Source organism: Spermophilus citellus (assembly GCF_964194105.1).
Source record: "Spermophilus citellus genome assembly, chromosome: 3".
NCBI classification, from domain to species: Eukaryota; Metazoa; Chordata; class Mammalia; order Rodentia; family Sciuridae; genus Spermophilus; species Spermophilus citellus.
The window spans coordinates 167,584,418-167,605,674 of NC_138184.1; the positions used below are offsets into that span (position 1 = coordinate 167,584,418).

General features: G+C 31.9%; 1 protein-coding gene across 3 annotated transcripts in view; it reads left to right on the top strand.

Moving 5' to 3' along the window:
• CACNA2D1 (calcium voltage-gated channel auxiliary subunit alpha2delta 1) overlaps positions 1–21,257 on the top strand; it is a 483,532-nt gene that overhangs the window by 452,842 nt on the left and 9,433 nt on the right. For all 3 annotated transcript variants that reach the window (XM_081286479.1, XM_081286480.1, XM_081286478.1), the window contains 14 exons: positions 2,692–2,789; positions 5,286–5,373; positions 6,214–6,276; positions 6,940–7,043; positions 8,836–8,922; positions 10,024–10,091; positions 10,481–10,519; positions 13,076–13,147; positions 14,306–14,458; positions 14,541–14,593; positions 16,083–16,138; positions 16,557–16,686; positions 18,975–19,084; positions 19,397–19,479. In XM_081286479.1, coding sequence (XP_081142605.1) covers positions 2,692–2,789; positions 5,286–5,373; positions 6,214–6,276; positions 6,940–7,043; positions 8,836–8,922; positions 10,024–10,091; positions 10,481–10,519; positions 13,076–13,147; positions 14,306–14,458; positions 14,541–14,593; positions 16,083–16,138; positions 16,557–16,686; positions 18,975–19,084; positions 19,397–19,479 — 1,204 coding nt within the window. The remainder of the gene's footprint in view (positions 1–2,691; positions 2,790–5,285; positions 5,374–6,213; positions 6,277–6,939; positions 7,044–8,835; positions 8,923–10,023; positions 10,092–10,480; positions 10,520–13,075; positions 13,148–14,305; positions 14,459–14,540; positions 14,594–16,082; positions 16,139–16,556; positions 16,687–18,974; positions 19,085–19,396; positions 19,480–21,257) is intronic.

Sequence of the window (21,257 nt, forward strand, 5' to 3'; positions counted from 1 at the left end):
TTAGGAAGGTCTTTGCATGTTTCTGGAGGGAAATGGCTTGGCTGTTTTGTTAACCACAGTTATTGCCACCCACTGTCACAGCATTGCTCCTTTGGGACCAGAACTTAAGAAAGGATGATTGATACTTTTTGAGTTTTCAAGCTCCCAGCCTTGTGGGGAACAGTCATTAGGCTCACTAACCAACAATAGTGCTGGCTGTCTAGTCACACATTCTATGTCTCAAATAACTTCAGTCAGGCGCTCTGTGGTGTGTGATTCTCTGTTGTCCTCTGGATCATTCTTACAGGGGAACTCATTCCACCCGCTTCCCTTATATAAATTATTCCTACTTTGTTTCTATTTTGATTCAATAATTCTCTATTGGTAGTTTCAACATGTCCATAGCATTGCACTACTAAACATCAAAAGGTAGATAATATGTTTAGACTAGTTTAAAATTGAGCACAGCTGAGCCTGCAAGGATTAAAAAAAAATTATCTAAGTAGAGTGGTCACAACACGAAAAAACCTTCTATGGATAGAGGTCAAAGATGCTTTTGGCTTCCAGTTTTGTGGCAATGAAAGTTCACAAAGTGAAAATTCTAAGCTTATTTCGTGAAGGAAACACACTAGTTAGGGATCTGAAGATAGGCTTCTCCTCAGAAGAGATATGATATTAAGTGCCTTTGCAGAAATCTCTTTACCTCTTTGAATCTATTTCTTCACCTTTAAAATGTTACATATTTTTTGATAAGGTTATTTCCAGATTAAGTGAACAAAATAATTTTAGAAATGGCTTGCAAATAAAAGTAGTATTCCAGAAATGGTTTTATTAAAAAATATTTGCAACATTTTGTTTAGCCCTTCTTAAACTTTGCCACCAACTTCTAATTCTGTGAGATCATAATTCACTGTATTAGTCTTTTGATTTACAGGCTGGTGTTATTTCTAAAATAGCATAGCATTATGGGAAGAAGTCAAATTTAGCTCTCTCAGTATCTCAGAGTTCAAGTCATGTAAAAACACTTTTTTTTTTTTTTTTTTTTTTTTTGAGATTGAGTTTTGCTAAGTTGCCAACCCTGCCCTCCAGCTCAGAATCCTCTTGCCTTGGCCTCCCTTAGTACCTTTGACTACAGATGTGTGCCACCACACCTGGCTATACTTTCTAAACCTTGCCTCTTTTTGTAAACCAAGAATGTTGCATTGTTGTTGAAGTTCAAACAGTTTGTCTGTTCTGCTTTATTTTCTGAGGTTTTGCATTTGAAGATGTTTTCTATTTATTCGTATTTTATATTGAATATTTGATTATTTTGTTGGATGTATTAACCTACAAAATTATCATTGTTGAGTTTTTTTGTGTGTGTTTATGTTGTCTTATGTTTATTCTAAATTTCCAAATCATTTCAAACTGCAGTTATCAAATTAAGGTTTGCAGGACCCTATGGGTTCCAGAGGGTCCATGTTATTTTCATAATGATATTAAATGTTGTTTGCCTTCTTCCTTGTATTGATATTGAAACTTGTGCCAACAGTGCAAAAGCAACAGTAAACATCATACCTAAATGTGAATCAAGCCAGTCACTATGAGCACTGGTAGCATTCGTAAGACCCCAGGTGCTGCTGCTGCATTAGGGCAAAAGCCAATCTTCCTTTAAAATACACACAATTGAAGCACTAAGAATCATTTAGTTTATAAAAGTTTTCCCCTATAAAAAGGGACAATTTTCTGTATTTTATCATTCTATTTGATAAAGCTAAAAGTATTTCAACATCTGAGAATAGCTTGGATGCCTCAAAGAAGAGCACTTATCTGTTGTTTGAATTGGGAGATGAACTAAGTGCCTTTTTCCTTTTTAAAAAATGAAATGTTTACCTGAAAAAAATGGCAGACATTTTTCAAAAGTGAATTAGTGAGACTTTTACCCTGAAGAAAACAAGTAAACATATTTGTTGCCAATGACAAAATCCAGGCTTTCAAGCAAAAAAAAAAAAAAAAAAAAAAAAAAAATCAGAATTTTGGGAAAGCTGTTTCCATGAGAGCAAGATGACAATTTCCCAATACAGACCTAACTGGTGACATCAGTGGTAATATTAATGGATGCAAATTTTCAATATTATATAATGAAATGTGTCATCACTTGGAATTTCTACACAACTTATATTTTCCAAATAATCAATTTTATGATGCTAGAAAATAATGGATGCATAAGAGATTGATTCAAATGCAAGATAGAGGATCAAAATTTTATTTGTGACAACATAGCTTCTTCATATATCAAAACAAAATCTTGCAGTTGTTCAAATGCAGAGAATACTTGTCTGCATTAATCTCCAATTAGGAATTAAAGATACAAATATTTAAAACTTGCCACTATTTCACAATTTTTAAATATAATAACTTCTCATTATAGTCTTACTATATAAAGAATTTATTAATATTTTAATGGACATTTAGATTTCTGTTTTAATTTCTAGATGAGAACTGTAAAACCTTCAATATGCAATAGTTTATTTAATAAAACAAAACCTGGATTTCTATAATCTCACCACTTACTGACAAACTATTCTGTTATGGAGATGAGGAAATAGAGGTAACAAGGCTTACAAAGTCATGCATCTAGTAAAAAGGGGGAAAAATATTGCTTCTGCTACCTGTAATTACCCTGTAAAGTTTTGATTTTGATACCTAATATTCTAAAATATATTTTTTCAGAGATTATTGCATTGACCTTAAACCATCTGATAACAACACTGAATTTCTTTTAAATTTCAATGAGTTTATTGATCGAAAAACTCCAAACAACCCATCATGTAAGTATATATTAATTTGCAGTAATTGCTTAAGTGTAGTTTTTTTTTTACCTAGAGTGGTTAAATCATGGTTTATATTGAACATTATGATAATCGTATTAGTTTATTGGTGTGCTCATTTACTTATATACTCTATGAATTTTTTTATGGTAAAGTTAACTATTTTATCCCTCTCCCTTCTTTCCTTTGTCTCCTCCTATTCCCTTCTCTCCCCCTCTCTCTCTATCTAAACAAAGCACTTTATCACGTATCAAAGTGAAAACCCCATTTTCTTAAAGCTGTCTCTAAATTTATCACATACAAGCAGAAATGACTTCCTAGCGCCTCCATAGCTCAGATTTGCAAATGACTTCTAGGAACCACTCTAAAAACATATCCTGGGCAGCTGAGGTCACCACTGATCCTACCTTAACAGGATGATTCCAAACCTTTCTTCTCAGTGAAAGCTCACTTTATTGAACCACAGCCTTCTCATGTTATTTTATGTCATTCCCTATCAACAAGTAATAAGCATGCCTAAGAGAGAACTGAAATAAGGTTGTTTAATAGTACTTGAATTGAATACCAAAATTAATGTATACTCTCATGTGAAATGACAAATTTATCATAAATGTTTATCTTAACTTGTAATCTTCAGAACATCATGAAAATTGGAATCACTCTCTTTTTCTACTGCACTTCTTAGGGAAGTGCAGATATGTTATTAAAAATGCTTTCTGTATGATCCATAGTGTTTTTGTCTTTTCTTCAGTCTCTTCCTTTTATCTGCCTCCCTTACAACCAAATAGAAAATATTTGAGATAAATATATATATATAGTGAAGAACAGAAAAAAGTATAGGATTTTTTTAATTGTAGAAAAGAGATCATATTTGTGAACTTATATTTTTAAATATTTTTTTCTTTCTTTATCAAATAACATTAAACTTGAAAAGTAGATATCAGCCATTGAAATCTGTGATCAAAATAGATTTTGCTTTGTAAAAGTACCTTTACTTGGTCCACTAGTGAAATTACAATTCTTCCTAAAGTCTAAATGAATTTACTAACTTACCTAAATGTTTATTATATAGATTTATTGTTGTCCTCACATCCTTCCTCCTTTTCCTTTAACTATTGTTTATGAGAAACTAAGTGTATAAAAATGTAAAGGGTAATGCTGAAAATTTATATATTGTATTTAACCAGCTTCAGAAAACATATTTCAAGACACTTGGGGCACAGTGAAATGATGAGCAAAATTATAAAATTGCTTATAACCTTGATTTATATTACAAATTAGAATAATAGTCTCATTTGTTTTACCTAAAAGGACTGGAGACGATTAAAATACACGATTTAATTTCCAAGTGCGCTATTTTTAAAAGTAATGCAGTTTCTAAAATAATGTAAGATAGCTCCTAGAATGAATTGAAATTTAGTCAAAAATATGAATTAAATTGATCCTCCAATCCCATATGAAAGAAAAATTAAACTAATTAAAATGTTTCCAGCCTATTAAACTTCTTACAGTAATTGGATATTAACTAATACCATACATTACTTATTTGAATAAAATGAGATTGTAAAATAAATGAGAAATTTTAGAGAGGGTATCTTAGATTGTTTCAGAGCTTCATGGGCTTAGAGTAGAGGAGCAAGCAGAACAGGAAGACAGTAACACTGTTTATTTAACCTTCAGTCCTCCGCATCTATTCCCTTCTTTATCTTGAATTTGCGTTGATATGCTCTTTGGGTACACAGAAAGGACAACCTGCATCCTGTGCTATTGAACCAACACAGTAGGTTCCAGAACCCAGTCTCAGAGGAGAGCTGATCTATGATGGCCATTTTGTTCCTTGCCGTGCTCCAAAACAAAAAAGGATGTTTATTGAATTTTTCATAAAGTCAAATTTATTCCATGATTTTCTTATGTTCCTAATTAAAATACATTTTATTACAAAAATAAATGAAAATGAAAGCAGAAAGTAATTTTTGTTTAATATTTTTACTTGATGATTTCAGAATTACCAATCCTATCAGATATCTGTATATCTAAATCTACACACACACACACACACACACACACACACACACACACAGTTATGTACAAAAAAAATGAGATTCATTAAAATTTTCTATGAACCTTTTTTTTTAGTTTGGAACCACCATGCTAATCTACAGAACTAAACTAAAAGCAAAGAAGGAAGTCTCTTTCCTCATCATTTGTCAACATGATATATTTTAAGTGTCCCTTTGATTTAAAAAAAAATATTTTAAGTCAAGATAATGCTGATTTTACAAAAGTTTTTTTTTTTTTCTTTCGGAATTGGCTTTTCTACTGCTAATTCCAGCCATATCTCAAAAAATATGGCAAAATTAATATGGAATATCATTTTTAAATTCATGGGAATATTCAGTCTAAATTGCTTTTGAAAACAGAAAATACATTTGTTTTAGTGTTGTACTCATTAAAAAAACAATGTGGGTATAATTGAATATATCATTTTTCTATTAGGTAATACAGATTTGATTAATAGAATCTTACTGGATGCAGGCTTTACAAATGAACTTGTCCAAAATTACTGGAGCAAGCAGAAAAATATGTAAGTATTTGTTTTTATTAATTTTGCTTCTTCCTTCAAATATTTTGGACAATAGGTCTCAAAAAATTCAAGTTTATTTTTTGTCCTTAATAATAATTTCTCAAGAAAAGCATTTTACAACTGTTGACAACCTGCTTTCTCAGGTGGGTGTATTTCAGTATTAATATCTGCTATTACTCAGCTTTATACTTCAGTGTGAATAATCAAATTAATTGGCATGTTTGTATGCTTCTGTGTTTTTAGTGAAACAGGATTTCTAGTGAATATTTAGTTGGCTTTCTAATAGTGTCTCCCATATATCCAGTCTAGAAAATGAGAAATCTGATTAAGATTCTCATTCATAATCTCCCCACCCTATTTCTACTCAATTTTTAAATGCTGAATCTTTCTAACAAAGTTTTCCTTTTTTCCTCATAAAAATGGGTTCTTAGGACCTTAAGAAATTTCAGCAACTGATTTTTCTGTGTTTCATGCTCCCCATGCCTCCAACCACAGCTTCCAGTCTATTCTTCACACAATACACACATGCCAGAATCATACTTCGAAAACGGAGTTCTAATTTGAAGATAATGATGGAGTTCTCTAGCTTGGACTTCAAAATTATTCATGAGCTCATCATTCCTTAGAATGAGATGACTTCTTTAAACATACTCCTTTAAGTACTTACTTCAGAGATTCTTCAATTATTATGTTTCAATTATTGAAACATAGTTTTGCAACTATGTTTACCTTGACTTCTTTTAAGAACTTGCTTTATTTCTTTTTGTGTCACCCACACCTAACATAATATCTTTGATTAAATTTAATAAAACATTTCCTTCTTTTAATCTTCTGTTCCAGCAAGGGAGTGAAAGCTCGGTTTGTTGTGACTGATGGTGGGATTACCAGAGTTTATCCCAAAGAGTAAGTTCAAATAACATCTGTAAAAATAAGTACCTTACAAAGGATTGTGCCAAGACTATATAAGGAAGCCTTCTTGAGAGCAACTGATCATTTTCGTAGATCAAATTAGAGTCATTGTTTAATGTGCTTATATTATTATAGTATCCCATTTATTTGAAAAAAGATATCATAGGATCCTTCAATGGTACTGTTGCTAGTCATATGTATTTATTACAAAATTCATTAGTGGTTGAAGGAGACTTTTTGTAGACACAAGCCCAACTATTAAGTGAGCAAATGATGATAACTTGTCAGCAACAGTGGTGTAGCTTTTCAATGTTTCATTTTTCTTTAATGCATTCAATTTCTGTTTATCTTAAGAGTAGTTCCTTCAGTACCCTGAGTAGTCACCAAGGCTATTAATATTAATTAACTTATTAACTGACTTATCCATAATTTCATACAAGCAAATAGCAGGCTAAAATTAGGATTCAGCTTTTTCTGATTCTTCATATAATGACATGCTGATATATTGCTTATAATGAGTATCCATTACATTATCCACTAATTTCCCTATACACACCTAAGGGATAGATGCATGTATAAAGTTCAGTATTTCCACAAAGGGAGAGTAGGTTATCTGGGACTTTAAAGAGTACAAATGATGAGCCATTTCCTCCTTAGGGCTGGAGAAAATTGGCAAGAAAATCCTGAGACATATGAGGACAGCTTCTACAAAAGGAGCCTTGATAACGATAACTATGTTTTCACTGCTCCCTACTTTAACAGTAAGTATTGCTTTGGAACTCAGTTTTCTCAATTATGTTTTTTAAAGCAAATTATTGTTACTACCTTCTCTTCCCCAGTCAATATATTTTATGTTAACTGCTCAGAATAGTCATTATTAAGCCACAGCATATGCAAAGCATTAGGAAAATAGAAAAGAAACATCCATTTAGTTTAAGAGGTAAAATGCATGCATAGCAAAGTAATGTAGAATAGCATATCTAGCAGGCAGCTTAATAAATAGAAACATATGTAGTTCATCCTTCATGTCAGAGCTGAAAATATGTGAAAGAATGTTTAATGAATTAAATAGTTGATTAATTGCATTTTATCAGTATTAATTACATAAGGTAGCATTTATAAAAATAATAGCTCATCTTTTAAACTATTTTATCAGGTTCTTTACAAAAAAAAAAGACTTTCTAATTTAATTCTCCTGAGCTTTGTCTGAGCATAGGTATTTTTTACTCCTGTTTTTACAAGTGTCAAAACTGAAGTTTAGAGAATTTCAGTTTGGTCCAAGGGTTTTTAAAAGGCAAAGTAGTGTTATGAATCCAAAGTCATTCTTCCTACTCCAATTTGGCAGCCTACCCAATATTTTTGCAGATGTCATAAAGCAGAGATTTGGTGTTGATCTTTTTTTTCAGTTTTATTTTTTGATTTATTTATTTATTAAAATTGATTTTATTTTTTTAAATACATGACAGCAGAATGCATTACAATTCTTATTATTCATATACAGCACAATTTTTCATATGTTTGTATATAAAGTATGTTCATGCCAATTCATGTCTTTATGCATGTAGTTTGGGTTTTTTATTTTTTTATTTTTGCATTACAATTCTTATTGCACATATATACCACAAGTTTTCATATCTCTGTATCTAAAGTATGTTGACACCCAATTCGTGTCTTCATAAACATACGTTAGATAATAATGTCCATCACATTCCACCATCCTTGCTGATCCCCTGCCCACTCCCTTTCCCTCCCACCCCTCTTCCCTATCTAGAATTCATCTATTCCTCCCATGCTCCCCCTCCCTACCTCACTATGAGTCAGCCTACTTATATCAGAGAAAACATTTGGCATTTGTTTTTTTGGTATTGGCTAACTTCACTTAGCATTATCTTCTCCAACACCCACCATTTACCTGCAAATTCCATGATTTTATTCTCTTTTATTGCTGAGTAAAATTCCATTGTGTATATATGCCACATTTTTTATCCATCCATCCAGCTAGGTTGGCTCCACCATATAGCTATTGTGAATTGTGCTGCTATAAACATTGATGTGACTGTGTTTGTGTTCATCTTTGACACTGTGAAATAAGATAAAATCAAATTGAGTAATTCATGCTCCTAAATCAACAGATATCAATTCATGGACTTCCAGTTAACCCAGTATATAAAGGAAGATGAGAGAAAGAAGAGATGACATGCCTCTTATAGATTTTATATGCAAGATTTTTTTTTCTTTTTAGCACCTGTGGTTGAACTCAGAGGTACTCAACCACTGAGCCACATCTCCAGTCCTTTTTTTATTTTTAATTTTGAGACAGGGTCTCCCTAAGTTGTTTAGGACTTTATTATATTGTGGATACTAGCTTTGAAATTGTGATCCATCTGCTTTAGCCTCCTGGGGCTGCTGGGATTACAGGTGTGTGCCACCATGCTTGGCTATATGCTAGAATTTTTAAGAAAAACACTATATTGTATCCATTGAAGAAATTGAAATCCATTGAAGAAATCAGTTTTATGATTTATCTAGATTGGTCTGATTTTTATTTTTTAGAAAGTGGACCAGGTGCATATGAATCAGGCATTATGGTAAGCAAAGCTGTGGAAATCTCTATCCAAGGAAAACTTCTTAAACCTGCGGGTAAGCATATAAGTACATATAAACATGACCAGAATTAAAAACATAGTTAAATATAAAATTGGAGATAAAATTAACTTGATAGTATACAAAATTGAAGAATTTTCAAAGTGGATATGTTAATATACTTAAGTTTATGCAATCACTTTAGTGTAATGTATCACATTTAGTGTGATATATCAGAATTTCAAATACAAAATATTAAATCTAGAATTGATCTTGTGACCATATCATGCTCTCCTACTTTCAATACACACAATATTATGTGGCCAAGGTTGTAAATATTTTTAATAATTTAAACTTAAAGCATTAGGTTTTTATCACTGGGGGAAAAGATACATCATAGGTAACCTATACCCTAGATTACTATATATCTGAAAAAGAAAGATAGGGCTCTATTGCATGTACAATAAAATATGGAAAATGATTTTTGGTAAAATAATTGAACAAAGAAAAACATTGTAAAACTTAGGATCAATGAGAATTGGAAGTGGACAAATGCAATACTATCTTTTTTATTTTTTCACTATGGGATTCAGTATTGTATGAAGTTTAGAAAGAGCATATATTAAAATTGGGTCAGATGGAAGTAGGGAGATTGTTTTGATGTTACTGAGGGTGATTCTACTTCATGAATTCACTCCTTCCCACATTCTCTCATTCACTTCGTCCTTCCTTAACTCCATCAGTTATTCTCTTAGCAACTGGTTCACTTGCCCATGTGCTCACTCATCTACCCACTCTATCAATAAGTATTTCCTAAGCACCAATCACATGTACTGATAGGATTAGGGCAGCCTCTTAAAATATACTGCTTGAATGACTTCATGTTGATGAAGTTATCCCTGACACTCCTTTTTTTAGCTTATAGTATTAATTAATTGGCCAGATTCTGGTTGTCAAATAAAACTGTTTTATGAATATTAATTACAGTTTATGGAATAGTTTGAGAGCTATTTACATTATTTCTTAATGAAGACGCTAAGAAATACATCTTTATAAGAATATTATATTTCAAACCATCATTTATTTGCTATTGTATAAAATATCAAAAGTGCTAGTATACCTAATTATCACTTTAAATTAATTAAAATTATTTTTCAGTTGTTGGAATCAAAATTGATGTAAATTCTTGGATAGAGAATTTCACCAAAACCTCAATCAGGGATCCGGTAAGATAATTTTTTTAAAAATTTTTATGTTATACTTAATATTGTAAAAATTCAACCTAGAAAAAATACCATTATACAATGACAAAATATTTTTTAGTGACACTATATTAAAATAGAAATATTTATTCGTATTTTTTGAAGCTTTTTGTTTAAATTAATAAATAAAAAGGTAGTTCAAATTTATGACTTGATATGCTACTATATATTTTGATTGATATTTCTTATGCTAAAACTTTCTCTTATGAACTAGACTATTATTTTATTCTAGATAAATCATTCCAAAACTCTAATTATAACAATCATAATTAATACTAATTAATGTTACTTAATATATTTGAAATCAACTTTTTCAAAAAGTGTGAAATGATAATTGTGTCCCTGTCTTTCAGTGTGCTGGTCCAGTTTGTGACTGCAAAAGAAACAGTGATGTAAGAAAACTCTTTAAAAATATATTTAACTACAGTAGGTTATAGTGTTACTCTTGCTCACTGAGACTTTAAAGATAAAAAGGGGTATATGAATTTTTAATCTTATGCTAAAAAGATTCTGTGGAAATGTGAAATAGGTATGAATGGAAATAGGTATGAATTTGAATTTATGTGCTTTCGATTCCTAATTTTATTTTATATTTTTCTTATTTGGCAGTGCAGAGTATTAAAGCCAGGGCCTTATATATGCTAGGCAAGTGCCCTATCACTGAGAGAGAAGAACTAATTTCTAGCCATAAATGCCTTTTAAAATATTCATGTAGTATGGGTAGATTAAAAATATATATATATTAGATTCTTTTTCCATACTTGTCTTTAGCTGTATTTCTGGATGGGTAATTTCCAACCAAAGCAATCTTTTGGTTCCCAATGTAGTCTTCACTCATCTTCTGCACTTTCTTTTTATTTGTTCACACTGTTATATAGTAATGGAAAACATTTTTTTAACTAAACTTAAAAATAATTATATAGTTTATAGTTACATAGGTTATTTCAAAATTTTGTTTACAAGTATCGGATTATTTTGTATTACTCCCATTTCTCTTTGAGAAATTAAAAAAGAAAATGTGGATTAACTGTTCAAAAATTGAAGAGGCTGCAAATATAATACTTGATAATGGCAAGGATTATAAAGGATGACAAATCCCACAATTTTCTTCTATCTTTTTATGTGAAATGTCCAAGAGAAACAGGGGTATCATTTCTACATCTGCAATATTATAAGCCAGTAATTTTAATTGTTTTTCTAGCTTTCTCATTTTTTAGACTATTTAGCAGGTGTTTTTTTAAAGCAAAGGTTCTAACAAGGTACTTCCACATTAGGGAAATGTATTATGTTCCCAAATGGTAAGCAATGTGTTTTTATTTATTAAAAGTTATTGATTTTCTCTGGGCCCAGTGATGCAAGCCTATAATCCTAGTGGTGCTGGAAGGTAAGGTAGGAGGATCACAAGTTCAAAGCTAGCCTCAGAAACTTAGCAAGACCCTGTTTCCAAATAAAAAAATGGCAAGGTCTGGGGATATTTCTCAGTGGTTAAGCATCTCTGAATTCAGTCCTTATATATTTAAAAAATTAAAAAAATACAAAATACAAAAATATGCAATATAAACACACACACACACACACACACACACACATTTTCTTATTTTTAAACTGGGTGGTAACTTTTCCTACATTTAAGGGTGAACTTTTTTTTAACTCAGCCATAAGGATTTTGTTTTCATCTTTTAATCTATAATTATCCAACCAAACATTTTTAATACAAAAATTTAAAATAGTTATAATCCCTTGATTGATTTTTCCTTTTTAATCTGTGAAGTATATTTGCCGCAGTCTTGGCTGGGCACAGAATCACGAGCCACTCAAGCAGGAACAAAACTTTATTTTGAAAAAGCCGCCAATACTCTGTAGGCGCTGGCAAGCCAAACCCGGTCCTCCCACGCGGGCCTCCACCGGAACCGCGTTTCCCGGAACCGGGGGTCCCCCGGACCTCCCCCGGAATTCCCTCCTACTATCCTTCCCCAACCAGTGGGAACTCTCCATGAGTCCCGTAACATGAGTCCGGTAGCAGGCCAAGGTGAACAGCGGGAGTCCAATTTCCATATGAATGTAAATCTTAACATAATCATCTCAGTGGCTAGCTGGCGTCACTTTACAACCAAAGGTGCCATACATCGTATATTTGCTTGTGGCTCCTAGCATATATTTATGGTTTTTGTCAGTTTTTTCAGTTTGCTATGACCAAAAACTTTTCTGACAAGAAAAGTTAGAGAAGGAAAAAGTTTATTTAGGGTTCACAGCTTCAGAGGTCTCAATCCATGGACAGTTTGCTCCATTCCTTGAGGCCTGAGATTAGACCGAACATTATTTCAGAAGAGTGGGGTGAAGGAATGTGGCTCAGGATATCACATCAGGAAGCAGACAGTGAGCTTTCCTCACCACAGACAAAATATAAACCCCAAAGGCATGGCCCAATCCACCCAGTTCCTCCAGCCACACTACCTGCTTACAATTACCAAATTAATCCCTATCGGGAGATTAATGCACTGATTAAGACTCTCATAATGCAATCATTGCACCTCAAAACTTTCTTTTACTGTTTCACACATAAATTTTAGGAGGAAACCTAATAGCTAAATTGTAACAGGAACTGGTTTATAAATATTTTTTCTTCTCATAATACTAAATATATATTTAAAATGATGAAATAGTGACATATCATCAAATATTTTTGTCCAATTTCCTGGATCATTTATATGACTTATGTGATAAAGATTAATTGGATATTTGGTGGAATGGATATCAAGCCCTTGTGATTTAATATCAATATATGCTTTCCTATAATTTTATCAGAATTTCCTATACATATATGCTAAAGAAAAATAGTTGATTTTTCCCTATTTTTGTTGTTCTGATCATTAACAAATAACAGAATAATGATAGTGCAGTCTTTAACTCTTCCTATAGTGTGTTGACTATTATTTTTATTTTGATAGGTAATGGATTGTGTGATTCTAGATGATGGTGGGTTTCTTTTGATGGCAAATCATGATGAATATACTAATCAGGTATGTAACTCAAGAAGGAGGTACGGGTTTCTAATGCGTATTTTGGTGATCAACATTACAGAACCACTACAAACAGTGTATATAAATTGATACATTATTTTATTCATGCCACATAAATTTTCAAGTGATTAATATAATGTAAACTATAATACATACATGCTAAATGTAGCTTTTCTTTGTTTTCTAATCACTTTTACTTTTTGTCACCAATAGTTATCATTAAAGACTTTAACATGATATGGACTTATTTTCAACTTTAAAAATTTTAAAAGTTATTGCATATTAAATATTTATCAGTTGATAGCATCTACCTTAATATGTGACTAGTTGAACACTATTTTCTAGTTTCAAATTTACAAATTGGCATCATATAGGCTATTAGGCTCACCCAAGAAATTCTCATTTTGAATCTGTGTTTCTTGTGTGCAAGCTCTCTCTCTCTCTCTCTCTCTCTCTCTCTCTCTCTCTCTCTCTCTCCATATCAAAAGATATCTATACACTAGACTATTTATTGAATAACAGTTGTTTCTTTGTTAGACCTAAATAGCTAAAGATTGTCCCTTTAGGTGAGTCTCCCCACAGCTCACCACATCTCTTTTATATGCTACTTATCATTTCCTGGAAGGCATTTGCTTTGTGTTTCGTTGTATTTATTTAACATATACAACAAGATGCTTTGATACATGATTATTACTACAGTCAATTCAATTAACAATCTGACATAATTATCCTTTTTGGGAGGTGGGAAGAACACCTAAAATCACATTTCCAGTATATAACACAATATTATTAACTGCAGTCTTCGCTTGCACATTAAATCTCTAGGCCTTTTTAACTGCAACTCTGAGCCATCTGACCCACATCTCCTGGTTTCCCATGACCAATGCCATTTTACTAACCTAGGATGCATTTTACTGTGACATTGATGTGTAATAATCTGTGCCCATTTGACCCACAAATAAAATAAACTGAGTAATGAGAATACTTAATCTCATTTTGGTTCTTTTCACATTGCCACATGCAGGTTTCTCATTTGCCCTTGTTTCTAAGCCCTTGTTTTGGTTCACAATTTCTTAGTTGTATTTCTTTTCACTGTATTGATTCAGCTGTTCATGTTTGGCTTAAATTTGAAACTTTGTTATTTTTTTTCTTTATCAGATTGGACGATTTTTTGGAGAGATTGATCCAAGTTTGATGAGACACCTGGTTAATATATCAGTTTATGCTTTTAACAAATCTTACGATTATCAGTCAGTATGTGAGCCCGGTGCTGCACCAAAGCAGGGAGCAGGACATCGCTCCGCATATGTGGTCAGTATCATCCATGGGTGAATTAATTTAATGGGACATTCAAGAATAGATCAGCATAATGACATTTTTATTATTTTTATAGCCATCAATAGCAGACATATTACAAATTGGCTGGTGGGCCACTGCTGCTGCCTGGTAAGTCAGATTTTTAGTTTTATTAGTAAAGAAAAAAAGTTGTTTTAAAATAGTAAAATATTTGATGAAATTATGAATTTTGTGACAGGTAAATTAAAGTAATTTTTCATTTCCCATAATACATACTGAAAATATTTATAAAGAGTTGTTCTTAAATGATCATAAGAGATTCACAATTAATTTCTTTACATGAAAACAATGTTATGATCAATGAAACCTCACCTTCTCTAGAGAAAAAATATGCATATTTTTCCTTGTTTTATACTTATTATGAAAGTTATTATTTATTTTCTTTAACATCCAAATTAGATATCTACATTGATCCAATGTGTAACATGATGACACTTTTCTACTCTTTTACTATTATTACAGAAATTGACAGTTTTAGAGTCATCATGTTGCTGAAATGAATTCAGTTTTCTTCCCGCTGATTCATTTCTCCTACCTCCCACTCCCACCTCTGTCCTGTTACCTATGGAAAAGAGTTGTTTAAACTGTCTATGGAGACACTGTGGGAAATCTGGAAAGTCACATTCCTTGTTCTTTTTTCCTAACCAGACAGTCACTGAGCTACATCTTGTGTCTAGGACTTATTATTTCCTCCTCCCTTTTTTTCTTTTTTTTTTAACTTTTTTAAAAAATTTTATATTGTCACCCTACTATATTTTCTTTTCCTTATTCCATGTAGATGAATCTGTACAATTCATTTGATATTGAGGTTTTTCCAGTTAAAATTAAATGATCATATCATTCTATTAAAGTGGTAAAGCATATTTTAGATAAAAACACTCCTTTTTTTCCCCCAAGAATGATATTTCTGGGTATGTTGAAAATATTTGTATAGTAAGAATGTTTTCTATATCTTGTAGTGATCCAAAATACTTTATCATATTTTTTGGCTCAAGTCTACCCTGCCTTTTCTAAATGATTCTGTTCCAGATGATTCTGTACAAGATTTGGATCAATTGTCTTTTATAATGAAGCTGAAATGTGCCATATGCTCTTTGTATAATTTATATACAAATTATTTCATGAATGTCACATTATATATCACAAATATATTCTTTATAACAAATAGCTCACAAGCCCAATTCTGTGGAATAAACAAGGTCATTTTTTGTTTCAACATTGTTTTAAAAGCCAAACAGAAAATCCTGTACATAAAAACCTGAAATACTGACATTCTCCTTGTTAGAGTTACCAGTCCTGTATGATAGTACTGCATATTCAGCTCCTTTCACACATTTATGTCTCAAACTTGGCTTCAGACACCTCTGTCTTCATGACTTCATGATTTTTAAAAGTTTCAGTATTTTATATAACCTAAGATATACTTATATGAGAATGCTCCAATCCTTTTTCAATGAACAAACTCTAAAATTTTCTCAAATCAATAAGAAGGAAATATGTACTTACGTGCATGTATACTTGCAAAAATACTCGTATTTTATTATAAAATTTATAGTAATTATTCATTTTAAAAATTCAGGTCTATTCTCCAGCAGTTTCTCTTGAGTTTGACTTTCCCACGGCTCCTGGAGGCAGGTATGTAAATGGTCAGATGTTAACAACTATCAAAATTTCTTTTTAGATGTGCTGAGTTCAGTAAGCTCAAAGAGCAAATGTTTGTTTGTGAGAAAAAGATCATCCATTTGACATTTTGGCAGATTGAAGTTTTCATCAACAATTCCCTAGTTCACATTGGCCTCTATTTGGCAATACATTTATTTTATGGATACTTATTGGGTACCTTTTACAGGCTGTGAGGATAAACAGGTCAATTGAAGCTTGTAGCCTTCCACATTAATTTTGCCCTGTGAGAAATGACTCTGGGGACTGACTAGTGTCCCCTCATGGTGGTTATCTTTTTTCTTTTTTTAAATATTTTTCATTAGAGTTTTATTGTTATACATAGTAGTTGGGTTCATCCTGACAAATATGATCTTTGTTTTGATTCCCACAGTTGAGATGGAGGATGACGACTTTACTGCCTCCCTATCAAAGCAGAGCTGCATAACAGAACAAACCCAGTATTTCTTTGATAACGACAGTAAATCATTCAGTGGTGTATTGGATTGTGGAAACTGTTCCAGGTATTTTGTTCCTTGATTTCACTAAGAAATTGCATTCACTTTCATAATCATTACGGAAAAGAATGGACTGTCATTGGAGTTAGACGTGTCATTGTTTTAAACTGAAACGTCAGTCGTTATAAGCTTCAAAATTTATAAATTTTAAAATTCTAAATATTACAAGTTGTAATTACATGATTAGGATAATTGGCTTTATTGTAGGCAGAACAGAAAATTTTAAATTTCATTTTAAAAAAATCCATATTTAAAATCTTCTAACATAGAGAAAGTTAAAGAATTATATTAACTCTAATATAATTAACTTAAATTATATCAGTAGTTATAAGCCAAACATGGTTTCTTTTCACATAAGGTAACTAAACAGGTTTTCAAAACCACAGTCTGGGGTTTTTCTTTGCTTTGTTTTTACCTCTGGTTATCTCTGATATGAAGAATTGAATATTATCTTTGACTTGAAACTGAAGGAAATAGGGATAAAATATCATTTCATAAGGTCATGGTTAACATTAGTATTTACAAAACATCTTTAAAATCTTTTGGAAGAGATGGAAAATGTAATTGGTTATAATGGGAAAGAGAAGAAGGCAAGAGGAAGACTTTAGAAGGTTTGAGGGGAAAGTGATAATCCATGTGCCACAGGATTCCTGAGAACTCAGCAGCAAGTCACAGCTTTCATAGCACAGAGTTGGGACATTTTACTTTTAGAGACAGAATGCAAGTTACTACAGAAGAAATGTTAACAGAGGATAGAGAAATATGAGGAGGCAAGGTAATCTGAGATCATGTAAAGGCTGAAACAGTTAGTTGCTAGGGGATTTGGAAAGGCAGTCTATAACAGTTGAAGTATTTTTTTTTTCTTTTAAAGAAGGGGTTATCATGAATTTTAATAAACATGGTTAGTGTGTTTTATGACTTAATTTTGAAAACAACTATGTCCAAGAAGGAGGTAGAGGGTATGAATAGGAGAGGAATAGGGAGAAGTCAAACATGAAATAAAAAAAGCAGATCAACTTGTTTGGAGCACTGTAAGCCATTAACTGCAAGGAAATGGACTTGTAGCAAGTGACATGTAGACATCAGAGTTTAGGGTCCTTGGACCTGTCATTAACTGTTAACTGAGGTCCAATAATAACAATGCATACCTCACAGACTAAGTTAATACATAAGGTTTCTCTCTCTCTCTCTCTCTCTCTCTCTCTCTATATATATATATATATATATATATATATATATATATATATATATAGTCTTGAATATATATATTCAAGACATTTGAGTCATGGTTTTGATTTGCTTATGTTTGTGTTCCAAGTTCAGTGGAAAAAAGTAGTGAAATTCCATTTCTAGGGAAAACATGTAATCATAATAAAATTTCTTTAGTGGTATTTTGCATTTTTACTTTGGTTGCACAGGAGAACAGATGCACCTTAGGGTATGGCTAAAATAGGATGGAATTTAAAGCTCTTGATTCTGTCTCTGTATTGTCCAATGTAGGAGTTACCAGCCACAAGTGGCTATTTAAATTTCCATTAAAGTGAAATGAAATTAATTAAAGTACTGTGCCTCAGTCACACATGTCACATTTCAAGTGCTTCATAGTTTCTTGACTAAAGTATTCCCTATTGAACAGAGTAGAAAACATTTCCATCTTCACAGAAAGCTTGCTGAGCATTATTAATCTAGTCTTTATTCTGCCCTTAGCTTGGGCACAGCACTTTTGTGCTCCTCATTTTCTTACCTATAAAATAAGGCATCTTTGGCAAACTTTTAGAGGTCTTTAAACATAACAAATTAAACTTTTCTCCCCAAATGTCAACAATAATTAGTACAGATTTTGCAATGAAGTCTAACACTTTATTTTTTTTTCTTTTTTTTTTTAATTTTTTATTGGTTGTTCACAACATTACAAAGCTCTTGACATATCATATTTCATACCTTAGATTGAAGTGGGTTATGAACCCCCAATTTTACCCCAAATGCAGATTGCAGAATCACGTCGGTTACACATCCACAATTTTACATAATGCCCTATAACACTTTAAAATTGCCATAGATATTTACCATTAATTTGCAAGAGGTAATATGTCCATGCTTATAAATAAGAGTGTGGTCATCTCTTTTCTAAAATCATACTCATTCTGCTGTACTAATTTGTTAATAGTGATATTTTGTGTTTCAAAGTCATATTTTGCTTCTCGTTTAAATATGTGACAATTTTGGGAAACTTCTATTCTTTCCCCCTAAAGTTACTTTTCATTTTATGTGATACTTTAACATTTGTTTTTCAGAATCTTTCACGTGGAAAAGCTTATGAACACCAACTTGATATTCATAATGGTGGAGAGCAAAGGCACATGTCCTTGTGACACACGGCTGCTTATACAAGCTGAGCAGACTTGTATCCTTTGATGTCAGATGTTCAGAACACAAAACCATCTTAATTATTTTATCCTTGTCATATTGTTTATGATCATTAGAGTACTATGATCCCCACAAGGGAAGAATGGTTCCCTCACCCAAAATGTGGTTTAAATGTACAAACTGATTATGCTGTTCACACACCATTAAAATCCCCAAGTTATCAGGTTGATTGTGTTGTATGAAAGTGATGGCATAGATGTCTCTTGCTTGCTTGTGGGAATAAACTCATTTCATTGTACTTTTTTAATTGTGTGGAAAAAAAAAAAATGTCCTTAACGAGTCTCTTTAGCGGATGGTCCAGACCCCTGTGATATGGTTAAACGACCCAGATACCGGAAAGGGCCTGAGGTCTGCTTCGATGACAATGTCCTGGTAAGACAATGCTTTCACTGGATTAAAACATTATAACTTAATGGTCATTGTCCACAAGAACTTAAGGAGATAAGCTTCAATTTTAACTCAAGCACAATGTCCTATTCATAGTTTTTCTCATTAGCATGATGTACTTGCTAGTTCAGATTTTTCATTTCAGTAGTTTCCATGGTTAGCATAAACTTAATAGTTGCTTCTTCTCTCTGTCTTTCCCACAGAAATTGTACTTTCAAACACAACTCCAGTCAATTTACTAATAATTCAAGGTCACAAATTTGATGATTTTAAAGACTTTCTGATAAATAAGAACTTCTAGTGACTGTTACTTATGGTGTATGTATTGCCTACCTTCATTTATATTTAAACCCTGAAAATACAAAAGTTATTTTGATTATGATATTTATGTTAGTTTGTGTTTAGTCTTCACTCAGTCTGTTTTAGAACTTAGTATATAGCTAATGTCCTGCTTTGTTTTACATAGTTTCTGATTCTATCAGATATTAGATTTGTATTATTTCTCTAGATTGTATTAATGTTTTTCTCTATTATTTGAAATATAACAGGTCAGTTATACAGAATTAGTTTGATGAAATACTGCAAAGCATCTTTAATATATGTTATTTAAAGATGATCATCACTATTTTTGCTATAATTCAAGTGTCTTTCTCTAATAAATACTATTGTTACTATGTATATAATAAACTTTAAAAATATACTTTAAAAACTATTATTATTTTTAAAAAAATATTATTATTATTATTATTATTAAACCTAGGGCACTTTAACATTGAGATGCATCCCCAGACCTTTTTATTTTGAGACAGGATCTTGCTCGAATGCTGAGGTTGGCCTCAAACTTATGTTCTTTCTGCCTCAGGCTCCCAAGTCATTGGGATTAGAGACATATGCCACTGCATCCAGCTAAAATTATTTTCATCTCAAAAGCCAGATAAAAATCTATGTCCACTTATTTTAATGATTTTAAGTATAATATTTTACAATTCTGATTTTCGATTATGTCTGTGTAGTGAGTGGCTTGCTCACAACAATGAGCATGTACATATGGGGCATGAATTGGCTATTCTAATAGCATGTCAGAACAGCCCTTGATGAATGTTTATTTTTAGAATATTTATTTATTTAGAATAGGTTTAGCTACTCAGGTGTATACATAGCCACATTTGTTCCACAGAGAATAAGGCATTTTCATAGACACATACTAGGTAACTAGGTAATATTAATTAAAAATGGGGCAAAGAAAATAAACTTAGTGGTAGAGAATAGGATTAAAAATGCAAGAGCTGTTAAACAGTAAATCCCAGATATCTCTGTGATGAGTTCTGACTAGTCATCTTGATAGTGAAAATGATTCAGAATTATAACTGAGTTGTTTTTCAGTTTTACCCTTAGGTACCCTTAGGGAAACTTCACTCATCAATTATTTGTGACCAACCTTCAACAGTGCAAAGACAGTTTACTCAGATGAACTTTAAAAATGATATACAAAACCTATGCCCTAAAACAATTTCCTTCTAAGGGCTGTATATTTTGACCAACAAATTAAAAATATTTGACTCAGACAAAAATTTCCAACCATTCAAGTTCCCATAAATTGTGTATTGGGTTGTGTGTGAAAGTACAGCTCTTGCTCAGTAGCTTGGTGTGCTAATAATATGTTTCTTTAGCAGTGGAGTATTTTGGTAATGCTTATTTGCAATGGTCACTGTGAATCTGCTCTGGATGGAGGCTCACATTAACTGCTAATTGCCAGCAAATTG